Consider the following 12,815-nt stretch of genomic DNA (forward strand, 5'->3'; position numbering starts at 1 on the left):
GCTGTCACAATTGAAAATATTTTCCTAATAAGGTACCTGTACCTGTAGAGAGGTAGGGATTTTGATTGGTTTCAGGGAAGTAGACTTATCAAAGAAATAAAATTAATTTTATCTGGGATATTCTTCCTTTGAACATCTTGTCCCCTCCCCAAAGCAGATTTGGGAGCTCTCAACCTAGCTCACTTCCACATGTCTCACAAGGCATGAAGCATAGAAGCCAAGGCATTCAGATTCTTTCCTGACTTCCCACGCTACACCTCCACACTACCATTTTAATTCTGATGCAGCTGCCCCATGTTATGGAAGGGTTGAAAGGAGATAGTCAGCAAGGTCTCCTCTGAAGTCAAAAGTAGAAAGTGGAGCTTCCTGCTATTTATTTAACACGTTCCCCCTTCAGGATTTTAGCCCAGAGGAGAGAAAACAGGACATTTGGTGTCTGATCCCTGCCTCCTCCTTCCCTCTTTTCCATCAACTTAATTCATGGCAATGAACCAGAAGATTTAGATCTTCCTTCTTTCAAACTGGCATATATTCTCTTTGGTCATCTTCTAAATTCTTTCTACCAATGACTTAAAATACACTCCTTGATCAAGTTTGGTCACAAACCCCATTCTTGATATATTAATGAACATAATGATATAAGAACTTTAGAAAATCTCCTTTCTCTCAACAAAGTGTGTCTTTTCAAAATTTCTTGAGGAAAATTCAGTTTTCATAGTGAAACTGAACATCAGGCTTTTTTTCTCCTTGTACTTTGTTATCATAGTCTTATTGCCCCCAAGGTAAATGTATTGCCTCAGCCCACTGGGAAGAAAACCACAGATTTGAAAAAGCCATACACACACAAACAGAAGCATATTTGTATATTTGAAACATTTATAATTTCTGCTACATAGTATTCCTTGTTTTTTTTTTTTTTTTTTTTTTTTTGGTAACAGTTGAATGGCAACTTCTCATTATTTTCAGACATTTTGCTATATACGTGTTATTTCCACTATATATTCTAACATTTTGTTAGTCCGGAATAATTCATCTATTTTATAGACGACCATTTGCTGTCCAGAATGTTTTACATATTCTATATGACATATAAATATATTTTTCTTTAGGGAAAAATATGTGTGAGATTTAAGGCAAAGTGTTTATTTTGTATAATTTATTCTTATAAGTAACAAATGTATTTATAATAGTAATTAATCACTTTTCACCCATATATAAAGGATTATTGTAGGTGTCCGTTTTACATAGCACCTGCATATATTGTTCCCAAATAGGTAGTGGCACCCAAGAAAGCCCGCTTAACAGAAGCTCAGAAGTCCCTAGCTGAGATAATGGAGCTTTTGAATCAGAAGAGAGCAGAACTGGCAGATGTAGAATATCATTTGGAAAATTTACAAAGAACGTTTAATGAGAAGACTGAGGAAAAGGCACGTTTAGAAGACCAGGTGGAACTCTGTGCTAAGAAACTTGAAAGAGCCTCAAAACTAATTGGAGGACTGGGTGGAGAAAAATCGAGGTCAGATTTCTACTTATTTTAACAACATTTAAGAAAGTCAGGCTTGAATATGTTACTTTCTTTGGGTGTTTATTCTGATTAGTGATTTTTAAATGTCTGGTTTAGAATGTGAGGCATTCAACAAGTTACCTGGCCAGGCTTTTCCAAACAGAATATCAATATTAAGGATGATACTTGCCACTTGTTTCCATTTTTAAAAAAATTAGCAAATAAGGCAAATGATAATTCTTAATCTAAGTGGTGAGTATGTGGGTGATCGTTTTATAATTCTTTCCAATTTTGTGTGTGTTCAAAATTTTTCATAATAAAATGTGGAGGGAGGAGCAGTGGATATATGGCTCACTTTCTTAAAATTTGTTTCAAAGAAGATATAACTGGACTGATCTAACTAAAAGAGTTAGCTTTATTCTAATCTGTTTATTTGTACTGACCAGCCAGCTATCTCATTTAGTTATATGTGTTGAGTGAACAATATGATAAGGTAATAGACCTTTGACAGTACTTTGTAGTGCAAATTAGGTAGTTTTGAAATGCACTTTTTTATTGTAAAGACTTCATGAAATGGAAAAAATACCAACCTTATTAGCATTAGTATGCCAGCTTTTGTACAACTTAAATATAATTTTTGATAATGAATTGCAAATGTTTATGTTTTACAGACTAACAATAAATACTGAAACAAATAGCAGCACCACAAGGCCAAATCATCCTGGAGAAAGTTTATTAGACGAAATGCTGGCATATTTTTGTTTTTGTTCTTCCTTATTTTAAAGGGTCAGGTCCTGTAAGAAATGCCTAATAATCTAATAATGAAATGTGGATTGTCATTCATATAGCATAGATACATATTATAGCATGTCAGCCCTAAAAGGCACCCAACCTCCTCATTTTATAGATAATAATCCAACATTTCATGGCATTTTGTTATAGAATTTGGACTAGTAAAAAAAAAAAAAGAATTTGGACTAGTAGTCCCTTACTAGTAAGTAGTCTATTACTGTCTTCCATCATTCTCTATGGTGAGACAATTTTGCCTTTGGTTGATCTCACAGGTGGTCTCAGGCTGCAGATGACCTTCAGATAATATATGAAAATTTGACTGGTGATGTTTTAGTATCAGCGGGAGTAATAGCCTATCTTGGTGCTTTCACTTCTGGCTTTCGACAAACATGTACAGAAGATTGGAGCATGTTGTGTAAGGTAATGGTTTTATGTTTCATAAGTTTCCTTTTGTATATTCAGAGTATGTGTTGGGGTATTGTGCAGGCAAAGATGGTAATAAGGAGAAAGAGAAGAAATAGCTGAAAGTGTGGGGTCTTGTTTGATCATTAAAATACTGTTATAGTCCAACTTTCAATTCAGTGTGTTTTTTTGGTTATTAAATAATATCTAATGACAAATCAATAATTTTAAAAATATTTCATCCAACAAGATGAAATAAAACATTAGATATTTTTATTTCTTACAGGAGAAAAGAATTCCATGTTCAGAGGAATTCTCATTGAGTAAGACGCTGGGTGATCCAGTAAAAATTAGAGCTTGGAATATTGCTGGATTGCCAACAGATACTTTCTCCATAGATAATGGAGTGATTGTTAATAACTCCAGGCGTTGGTAAGGAACATAAAGTATTTTTCACTTATTTTATCTGAAAGTATTTAAATGTAGAGAAAAGTTGACAGGGCTTTAGAGTAAGAACCCACATACCTACTACCTCCTAGATTCTACCATTAACATTTTATTATTCTTGCTGCTTTATCACATACTTATCCATCCCTCTATCCATCTGTCAACTCATCCTTTGTATAAACTTCAACGTAAGTTGCAAATATGGTTATACTTTTCCCCAAATGCTTCAGCATGCATATTATTAACTTAAGTTGTTTTTGTTTGATTGGTTTTTTTCTTTTGAGATAAAATTTATGTATAATGAAATATACAAGAGTTAAGTATGCCATTCATGAGTTCCAAAAAAAGTGTACACTTGATACAGATACAGAATATGCCTAACATCCAGGGAGTTTTCTTTTTTTTTTTTTTTAAACAAAAACCAAAAACAACTTTATTTGACGAAAGACAAAAACAAAAGTTATTTACAGTAGTTTTTTGCTCAAATAATTCAATGGGATAACTGTGCTTCTCCTCCAGGTTTATTGTACAACCAAACCAAGTGGAGGCTGCCCCACCCCCAGCCTCCCCATCTTACACAAGGGGGGAATGCCAACCAGAATTCAGCAGCATGGCTCCTCACCCCTCACCACCTCTACTGCTCAGTGCACTGCGGGAAAGGAAGTCCCACCCCAGCCCAGTATACTTCCAGGGTCCCTTGCTACAAGCATCTTCCAACAGTCACACCAGACCTGGGCTCACACACATGGGTGGGGGTGGAACAGGCTGGGCAAACAGCTTCAAGTAATCTTGAAGCTGCTATGTTCTTTCTTCCCCAGCTGGGCCTCAGGAGGGTGAGGATCCCTGATCCCCCTGGGACATGCAAGGATGGGGTGGGGTGGCAAAAGAGAGAGCCTAAGAAACTTGCCCACTCACAAAGAGCGAAGCTCCCTCTCCTTAAATAGCTCATACCCATTCCCACAGCAGTGGGTAGGTCAAGCCACGAGAAGTCAGGTAGCTTCCCTGAAGCCTTCAGGGATCATCCCAGAAAGGACAGAACACACGTTGCTGCCTTTCTCCTGGCTAGGCCCACCCAAAAGTCAGTCAACTTCCAGGAATCTCCCCCTTGTGCCTGACTTGACAACTTCAGGAAACTACAGGCTGGGGGCTCCTGACCGGTCTTTTGGCCCAGTAACAATGTTATTTAGAACAAAAATATTTTGGCTAATAGTAACCTAGGATTAGTGTTTCTTAGGATATATAAAGATGGGTGTATTGCTGTCAGCAGTGAGACAGCAAATTAAAAAATGGGGAGGAGGGAGAAGAGTAAGACCAACGGTTATCAGTTTCACTGTGAAGTTCAGGGCAGAGGCCTCCGCAACTCCAATTTAAAGAAAGGTGCAACACAAAGACACAGTGGACAGGCTTCATAACCGATTTCCAGCCCCAGCCTCCATAGAGGATGGCTCTTGTGCAGCTGGAGGCACGTTCCCTGCTTCTTGCCACTGTCCTGGGAAAAACTGCCCATCTGGGTCAGCTACAAGGGCTTCCTGACCAGTAGGTGGCTCACTTCTCTCCAAGTAGGAGCTACTGGCAGCTTTTGATATTCTGGCCCCACTAATCCAAGTTCTTAAAGGAATTCAAAACTCAGGCTGCAGGGCCAAGCTTTCAAGGATAAAGAGGGGAAAACATTAAAGAGAAAAAAAAAAAAAAACACCCAAACCCATTGCCTTGGTCTAGCTTACTTCCCCCATACCCCCAAACAGAGTAAAAACAAGAATTAAAAAAAACAAAACAAACAAACCAAGCCAAAAACCACCTCTGGTTTTATCATCCTTCTCTGCTTTTCGCTTAGAAGGTTTGGTCAGATTCTGTGTTGGACCCTCTTCTTTATTCTTTAGAAGGCTTTATTCCCTTCTGTGCCTGATGCAGAAAAGCCAAAGCCCCAAAAGTTTTTTTTTTTCTTTTCTTTCTTTTTGTAAATCAAACCAACAATAAAACAGCCATTTGGAATTTTGCAGATATTCAGCTGGTCCCCAAGATAAAAATGCTCCTTCCTTGTAAAACACTCACCAGTTGCAGTGGTGCATAATTCCCAGTTCATCAGACTCCCATTACACAACACTCTCACTCCCCACACCTGGGCTAACTACTCCCATTAATGCAAACCCCAGCAAAAAAGGGAAAAATAAACACAAAGTTTAGTGAAAACCTAAACATTGAACTGGAGTCAGTTCTGTTACATCTGCTGGGTTCCTCTTCTCTTTTGTTCACACTTATGAACTTGGAATGTCCATACTTGGCTTAACAAAAAGAGGCCCAGCTCTGGGGCATAGGTCTGAATGTGGCAGGTTTCCTGTGCCCAGCCTCAGAAAGCAGGCTGGAACAAAGGTGTCCTGGGGATCCTCTGGAGAAGCAGCAGCAGCACCATGCCTGTCTCCAATCTCAATCTCATCACTGAGGCCTGGAGAAATGGCAGTTAGCAGAGAGGTCCCCATCACAGTGCAGTGACACTGACTGGCGTCTTCCTGCTGAGGACCTCTGGACAGAGGCGATGACCCCGATGTTTGGCAGTGACCCAAAGAAAACCCTCTGTATGAAAGGGAACCAAAACGGAAACCCAGGACAGCTGGCTCGAGCCTCGAGCACCCCTTTTGGCAGATGCCTACTTGGCGTTTTCAGAGACTAAGGGGATAGGAGTGCGCGCAGTAAGGGAGGCGATGGGTCCTGCTGCTTCTGAAGCTCCATCTCAGCAGCCCTCTGTAGTGCCACCTCCACCAGAAGCTGGAAGCTACTGAAGTCCTCCTTGTCCTGCTCCGGGGGTGTGGGCGGAGGTGTATTAAAGAGTCCACCTGTGGGGCTTCCGGCTTCAGCCCTGGTCAGTAGGGTGAGTGTGTTGCCAGGGGTCACCAGGGACTTAGGGGGCTCCAGCTCCCCTTGTGGAAAAGGGGCTGCTGGCTTTTCCCCCTGGCCTGAGTGGAGTGGCATGGAGCACACGGATAAGGAGAGCACATTGGTGGGGGCTGGTACAGACACAGCCAGCACCGAGGGGCTGCCACCACGAGGGAGGGCCACATCTGAGGCCTTACCCCCTCGGCGGGAGATGGTGAACTGATTGGGGTCTTTGCCATCCATCCTTCCGAAGCATGTCTGGGAGAAGCCGCCGCCGGGCATTGATGAACCAGTTGCATATCTGCAGCACTGACAGGTTGGTCTGTCCAGAAAGGCTCAGCTTCTCCTGTTCTGAGGGGTAGGCGTTGTAGCGGTGCAAGTACAGCCAGTCCCGGAGGATCTTCACTGATTCTTTGGGCAGGTTTCCTCTGCGTTTCCTCTTGCCTGCCAGGGAGAGGAGGCCTTCATCCTCACCCAGATCACTGTCTGACATGGTGTCTAGGGGCTAGGCTGGACCTTGGGCAAGCCTGCCGGGCCTGACACTCGGCCTGACAGCTCGTGGCTGGAAAGCACCTCGCGGCCTGACGTCAGATCCCCTCTCCTCCCCCCCCCCCCCCCCGCGCCTTCCTCGCCCTCCCCCACCCGTCGGGAGGGAGAAAACAAACTTTGTGCGGAGCGCGGCGCAGGGAATTTTCTTATGTCTCTTCCCAGTAAATCCTCATTCTTACTCCAACGTGGGAAATTATTACTTTATTTTCCACCACAGGTTTGTTTTGCCTATTCTAGAACTTCACATAAACAGAATAATATTGTATATACTCTTTTGTGTAAGGCTTCTTCCACAAAGCGCAGCATTCCTATTTTTTTGTTACTAAGTAATATTCCATTGTATAACTATATCACCATCCATTCTCCTATTGATGGACACCTGGGCTGTTTCCAGTTTTGGCTATACACTGTACACATTTTAACTAGGTATTTCTACCTGTTTTTAAGAAACTATAACTTGATATTTTATGCAATTTCATGGATATCTTTTTTAATTGCTATCATTGATAGCATAATTGAATTTTTCAGATGGTTTATTATCTTTTTATTTATATCGCTTTGAAAAACTTGACAATTATTCTTTTCTGAGAAATCATTTCCTATAAATGATTACTTATCCATGTTGTCATTTAATTTTAAGTCTTTCCATGGGACTATATCTCAAACAACATACTATGATAAATAATGTTGAGCTTATACATTCCTGAGATACTGTTGTAAGTGCCCTATATTCTCAAAAATTCCTATGAGTTAGACATTATTATTATTCCATTTTACAGATGAGGAAATTGAGGCCAAGTGATTTAATGATCTGAAATTTAGTAGATAACTGATCTAATAAATGGTAGAGTCACAATCTTAACCCAGGCAATTTTACTTCCAAATCTTTGTTCTTAATTACTATGTGAAGTATGTGGAATAGGATATCACATTCACTGCCTTTAAAACTATAATGGATATTTTAGTCATCCTGTGGAATATGAGATACATATAAAGAAATCTTACATTCTGAAAGTCTGAGTTATTGTTCGCTTATATTCTTTGGAAGCATCACTAGATACTTTAAGACATCTAAGTTTCCTTTATGTTGAAAGTATTGTTTTAATAAAATAAGGATGTATATGTCATATTTTGAATGTTTAACTGCTCAAATTTTGCTTGAATGTGAACATCCTTAGTTTGAAACTTCTAGATAATTAGTAAGTTTGTCAAAATCTAAGAAAGTATGTTTAGCTATTCAAAAAAATATGTTCTCTGATAGAGCAGGGAAAGTTGTACTTAACAGAATACTATATCCCAAGTTTTTCTAATTCTGTTTAAAACTCTTTTCAATGCATTGGTGGCCACTCAGATTTTTTAAATTGCAGTTCAGAAAACACTGTTGGTATATCTATATCTTAATTAAAAATGGAGGAAACCAGAGGTTTTAGGGTTGTATGTAAATTGAGGAAAACAATCTGTCATCTTCTGGCAGAAAGCTGACTCTTCTAATAAAGTAATATTCCAATGGAGTTACCCTTTCTACCTGTTATTTGTGGACCAGCTGGTCAATAGGCCATGGACTAGGTGACTTTAAAGGATTAATCTCCATCCTTGTAGCTCAGACTTCACTTCTTGCCACTTGAGCCCAATCTAGTCATCTATGACTGTCATCTTTGTTGACACCAATATAAGTTGTCGTAAGAGGCTTAGTCTTCTTTCTGTAACTCCTGACAGTAAAACCCAGTAATGTAGCTAGTGTTCACTCTTCTGGTTACTCTATCTTAAGTGTATCTCAGAGAAAGTTTAGGCCACCAGGCCACTGGAAGGTGAAAATTGGTCTGTCTGCCTCTCAGGGTGTAGGAACAATCTTCTGTGTTATTCTCTTCACAGCTGCTTCATTAGTCTATCTCTAATGATGTGATCTCTCTCTGTTCCTCTATGCATATGGCTGTTCACTATGGAAGGCTCAGTTTCTAAGTTCACAAAATACATCAGTTGAAAAATATAGATTAATGAGAACCATCAAGTCAAAATTGGCTTAGCTCGGGAGAAATATCCACCTTAGGTTTAGTCACCTATGGCTTGGGACCAAGCCATTATAGTAACAAACATGGGTGTTGGAGGTCAGTAGTGTAGTTCTCAGAAAGAGTCATAAGCTGGGAAAACATTGCACTTTTTACAATTAGGACTCTGGTGCTTGCTTTGTGTGAGTGAGTGTGTGTGTGTGTGTGTGTGTGTGTGTGTATCTTTGGACATGATAAAAAGTAAGGATCTAATTTTACTTAATTTTTTTATAATGCTAGCCATGTACTCCAGCACTGTGTCACTATTTATTGAGGTATTCATCCTTTCCTCATGAATTTATAATATTACTTTAGTCCCTTTTGTCTTTTTTAAAGATTATTTATTTATTTTAATTTAAATTCAAATCAATTTGCCAACCCTTTAGTGTTTCTTTTAGTGAAGAGTTGTGAATTGGTCTGAAGATGTCTTTGTTTTTCTCATTTAAAGAAATTTTTAAGTCAGGTTTATTGAGATATGATTTATATACAGTAAAAATCTATAAATTTTAGGTGTACTATTTTATGAATTTTGACTAAGGCTATGATCCTATGATCTCTGCCACATTCAAGATACAGAACATTTCCAACCATTTGAGGATTTTAAATGGAGAGAGGGAATGACATAACGGTTTTTGTTTTTTGTTTTTCAGTTAACATATAAATGACATAATTGTCTTCACTTGTAATCAGAGTGTTTAGATCATTTATACTTAGTTATTGATACATTTAGATTTTTTTAAATTTTTGTTTATTAGATTTTATTTATTTATTCATGAGAGACACAGAAAGAGAGAGGCAGAGACACAGGCAGAGGGAGAAGTAGGCTCCACGCAGGGAGCCGATGTGGGACTCGATCCCAGGTCTACAGGATCATGCCCTGGACCGAAGGTGGCGCTAAACCGCTGAGCCACCCAGGCTGCCCGATACATTTAGATTTAAATCTGCTTGCTGTATTGCTAGTTGTTTTTTTGTCTCATTTGTTCTCTCTTTTTTTTAAATAATAAATTTATTTTTTATTGGTGTTCAATTGGCCAACATACAGAATAACACCCATGCTCATCCCGTCAAGTGCCCCCCTCAGTGCCCATCACCCATTCACCCCCACCCCTGCTCTCCTCCCCTTCCACCACCCCTAGTTCATTTCCCAGAGTTAGGAGTCTTCATGTTCTGTCTCCCTTACTGATATTTCCTACCCATTTCTTCTCCCTTCCCTTCTTTTCCCTTTCACTATTATTAATATTCCCCAAATGAATGAGACCATATAATGTTTGTCCTTCTCCGATTGACTTACTTCACTCAGCATAATACCCTCCAGTTCCATCCACGTCGAAGCAAATGGTGGGTATTTGTCATTTCTAATAGCTGAGTAATATTCCATTGTATACATAAACCACATCTTCTTTATCCATTCATCTTTCGATAGACACCGAGGCTCCTTCCACAGTTTGGCTATTGTGGACATTGCTGCTAGAAACATCGGGGTGCAGGTGTCCCGGCGTTTCATTGCATCTGCATCTTTGGGGTAAATCCCCAGCAGTGCAATTGCTGGGCATTTGTTCTTTATTCCTTTTATCTTTTGTTCCCCACCTGGCTTTGGAGTAATTGAAATTTTTATTATTATTTCATTCGCTTATTTGTTATATACTCCTTATTTTTAGTCTTTGCTCTAGAGCTTACAATATACCTCTTCAATTTATCACTGAATACTTTCAAATAATATACTACTACCCATATAGCATAAGAATCTTTCAAGTATAATTCCAGTATCTTTTCTATTGTGGTGTTGTTGCATATTTTACTTTATCATATGTCATAAATCTCACAATACATTGTTACTCTTTTTGCTTTAGACAATAATTTATCTGTTAGAGTGATTAAATATAAGGAAAAAAGTCTTTTATATTTCCTTCGTTTTTTTCCTATTTTTGGACCTCTTCATTTCTTTGTGTTTCTGTATGATTTTATATTTCTTCTGCCTGAATATTTTTTTATTTCTTATTTTTTCTAAAGAATATTTTTGGCAGTTCCTTATGTAGGTCTGTTGACAATTCACTCAGCATTTTTTCTCTGTTTCATCTTCATTTTGAAAGCTATTTTTTGCTGGGTTTAGAATTCTGAAGTGACAGGTTTTCAGGTATTTTTTTTTTCCTTTAAGGATGTCATTCCATTGCTTCTGGCTTACATGATGAAAGTCTGCTCTAAGTCTTATTTTAGTTCCTCTTTATGTAATGTATCTTTTTTTCTGCTGACAATTTTCAAATTTTTATCTTTTGTTTTCAGCAGTTTATAACCAATTCTTACTGTGCTTATTCATGATATCTAGAGTTTGTCTGTTTATAATATTGTATGGTAATCAAAGCAGTGTAGACTCTAGCGTCAGGATAGTTGAATTCAAATTTTCCCCTATCACTTTCTGTCTTGAGATTTTGGTAACTTACTTGACCTCTCAATGCTTCAGGTGCCCCACCTGTAAATGGGGATGATAATTACTCCTACCTCATAGAAATGTGAGAAAGTGCCCAATATACAATAAGTCCTCAATAAATGTTAGTCTTTAAAAATAATTATCTTCAGATTCCTCATTTTAATGTGTCTATATCTCAAAATCGGACTTTGTTTACGTTTTAACCAAAAAGAAATTACTTTGCTGCTTTATTAACATGTCATCTGGCTACTTAACAGCAAAATTTCCCCCAGATAACTTTCTCTGTCAGAAGCATAGATGGATAATGCTTTTTAATTCAGATTTCCCAAGGATCTCAAATGTAGGCTAGCATACCACTGTCATACTAGTAAGGTTTGCTTGAAGTACAGATGCTATGGTGGACCTCATCTCTCTGGATACAACTCAATTTTCCAATTATATATTTAATATTCACATAAGAGTATATTAAGTAGGAATTTTGGATATCTTTTAGAATAAACAACAATCTCTAAACATTGTATTACCAAGAACATTTATGCATTACTAAGAAAATTGATTAGCATTAAATGTTAATTTACAAAAATTGTTACTTTTTTGTAAGGGAATAAGCAATACTATATTTTTCTAATAATAAGGATATATAAGGATGAAACTAGTCCCTTTAAACAAGGCCTTGAAAGGTATTAAAAGCATCTAGTCAATTTTTAAGCAGTCATATGCTGAAAACCTTTCTCATTTCCAGAATACTTTTTCACTGTTTGCTATGATAGCAAAAGTAAATATTAACTAGTATCTGGACCTTTTTGTATTTTAATAGGATTTTGGCACAGTTTGAGCTGGGAAAGAAAACAGCTAGTTAGCTACTAATTAGATTGTTTTGTCTTTTTTTTTTTCCTTTTAAAATTTTTTTTAAATTCTAGTTAGGTAACATACAATGTAATACTAGTTTCAGGTGTAGAATTTAGTGATTCATCACCTGCATACATTCTCCAGTGCTCATCACAGCAATTTCCCTCCTTAATTCCCATCACATATTTAACGCATTCTCCTACCCACCTTCTCTCTAGTAACCTTCATTTGTTCTCTATAGTTAACAGTCTGTTTCCTGGTTTGCCTCTCCCCACTCCCAGCCCCATGTTCATCTATTTTGTTTCTTAAATTCCACATGGGAGTGAAATCATATGGTATTTGTCTTTCTCTGACTTATTTCACTTAGCATAATACTCTCTGGCTCCATCCACATTATTACAAATGGCAAGGTTTCATTCTTTTTTATGGCTGAATAATATTTCAGTATGTGTGTGTGTACATACATGATATCTTTATCCATTCATTAGATGATGGGCATTTGGGCTCTTTCCATAATTTGGCAATTATGCTATAAACATTGGGGTGCATGTATCCCTTCAAATCAGTATTTTTGTATCCTTTGGGTAAATACCTGGTAGTGCAATTGCTGGATCATATGGTAGTTCTATTTTTAACTTTTTGAGGAATTTCCATTCTGTTTTCCACAATGGCTGTACAACTTGGCGTTTCCACCAACAGTTAAGAGGGTTCCCCTTTCTCCATATCCTTGCCAATAACGATTGTTTCCTGTGTTGTTAATTTTAGTCATTCTGACTGACGTGAGGTGGTATCTTATCATTTTGATTTGTATTTCCCTAATGATGAGTGATGTTGAGCATCTTTTCATGTGTCTGTTAGCCATTTGTGTGTCTTCTGCCCATTTTTAAACTAGATTATTTGGTTTGGGGGCATTGGATTTTATAAGTTCTTT

General features: G+C 38.0%; 1 protein-coding gene and 1 pseudogene across 4 annotated transcripts in view; one reads left to right on the forward strand and one right to left on the reverse strand.

Annotated features, from left to right (window-relative positions):
- The window catches only part of DNAH12 (dynein axonemal heavy chain 12), a 203,784-nt gene that overhangs the window by 129,727 nt on the left and 61,242 nt on the right, over positions 1-12,815 (forward strand). For all 4 annotated transcript variants that reach the window (XR_012011905.1, XM_072785760.1, XM_072785758.1 and 1 more), the window contains exons 53-55: positions 1,275-1,516; positions 2,569-2,716; positions 2,985-3,130. Coding sequence is in view for 3 of the 4 variants with exons in the window: in XM_072785760.1 (XP_072641861.1) it covers positions 1,275-1,516; positions 2,569-2,716; positions 2,985-3,130 (536 nt within the window). In the remaining variant the exon portion in view is untranslated. The remainder of the gene's footprint in view (positions 1-1,274; positions 1,517-2,568; positions 2,717-2,984; positions 3,131-12,815) is intronic.
- LOC140610125 (homeobox protein TGIF2 pseudogene) lies at positions 3,563-6,617 on the reverse strand (annotated as a pseudogene).

Source organism: Canis lupus, chromosome 19 (genome assembly GCF_048164855.1).
Source record: "Canis lupus baileyi chromosome 19, mCanLup2.hap1, whole genome shotgun sequence".
Taxonomy (NCBI): domain Eukaryota; kingdom Metazoa; phylum Chordata; class Mammalia; order Carnivora; family Canidae; genus Canis; species Canis lupus.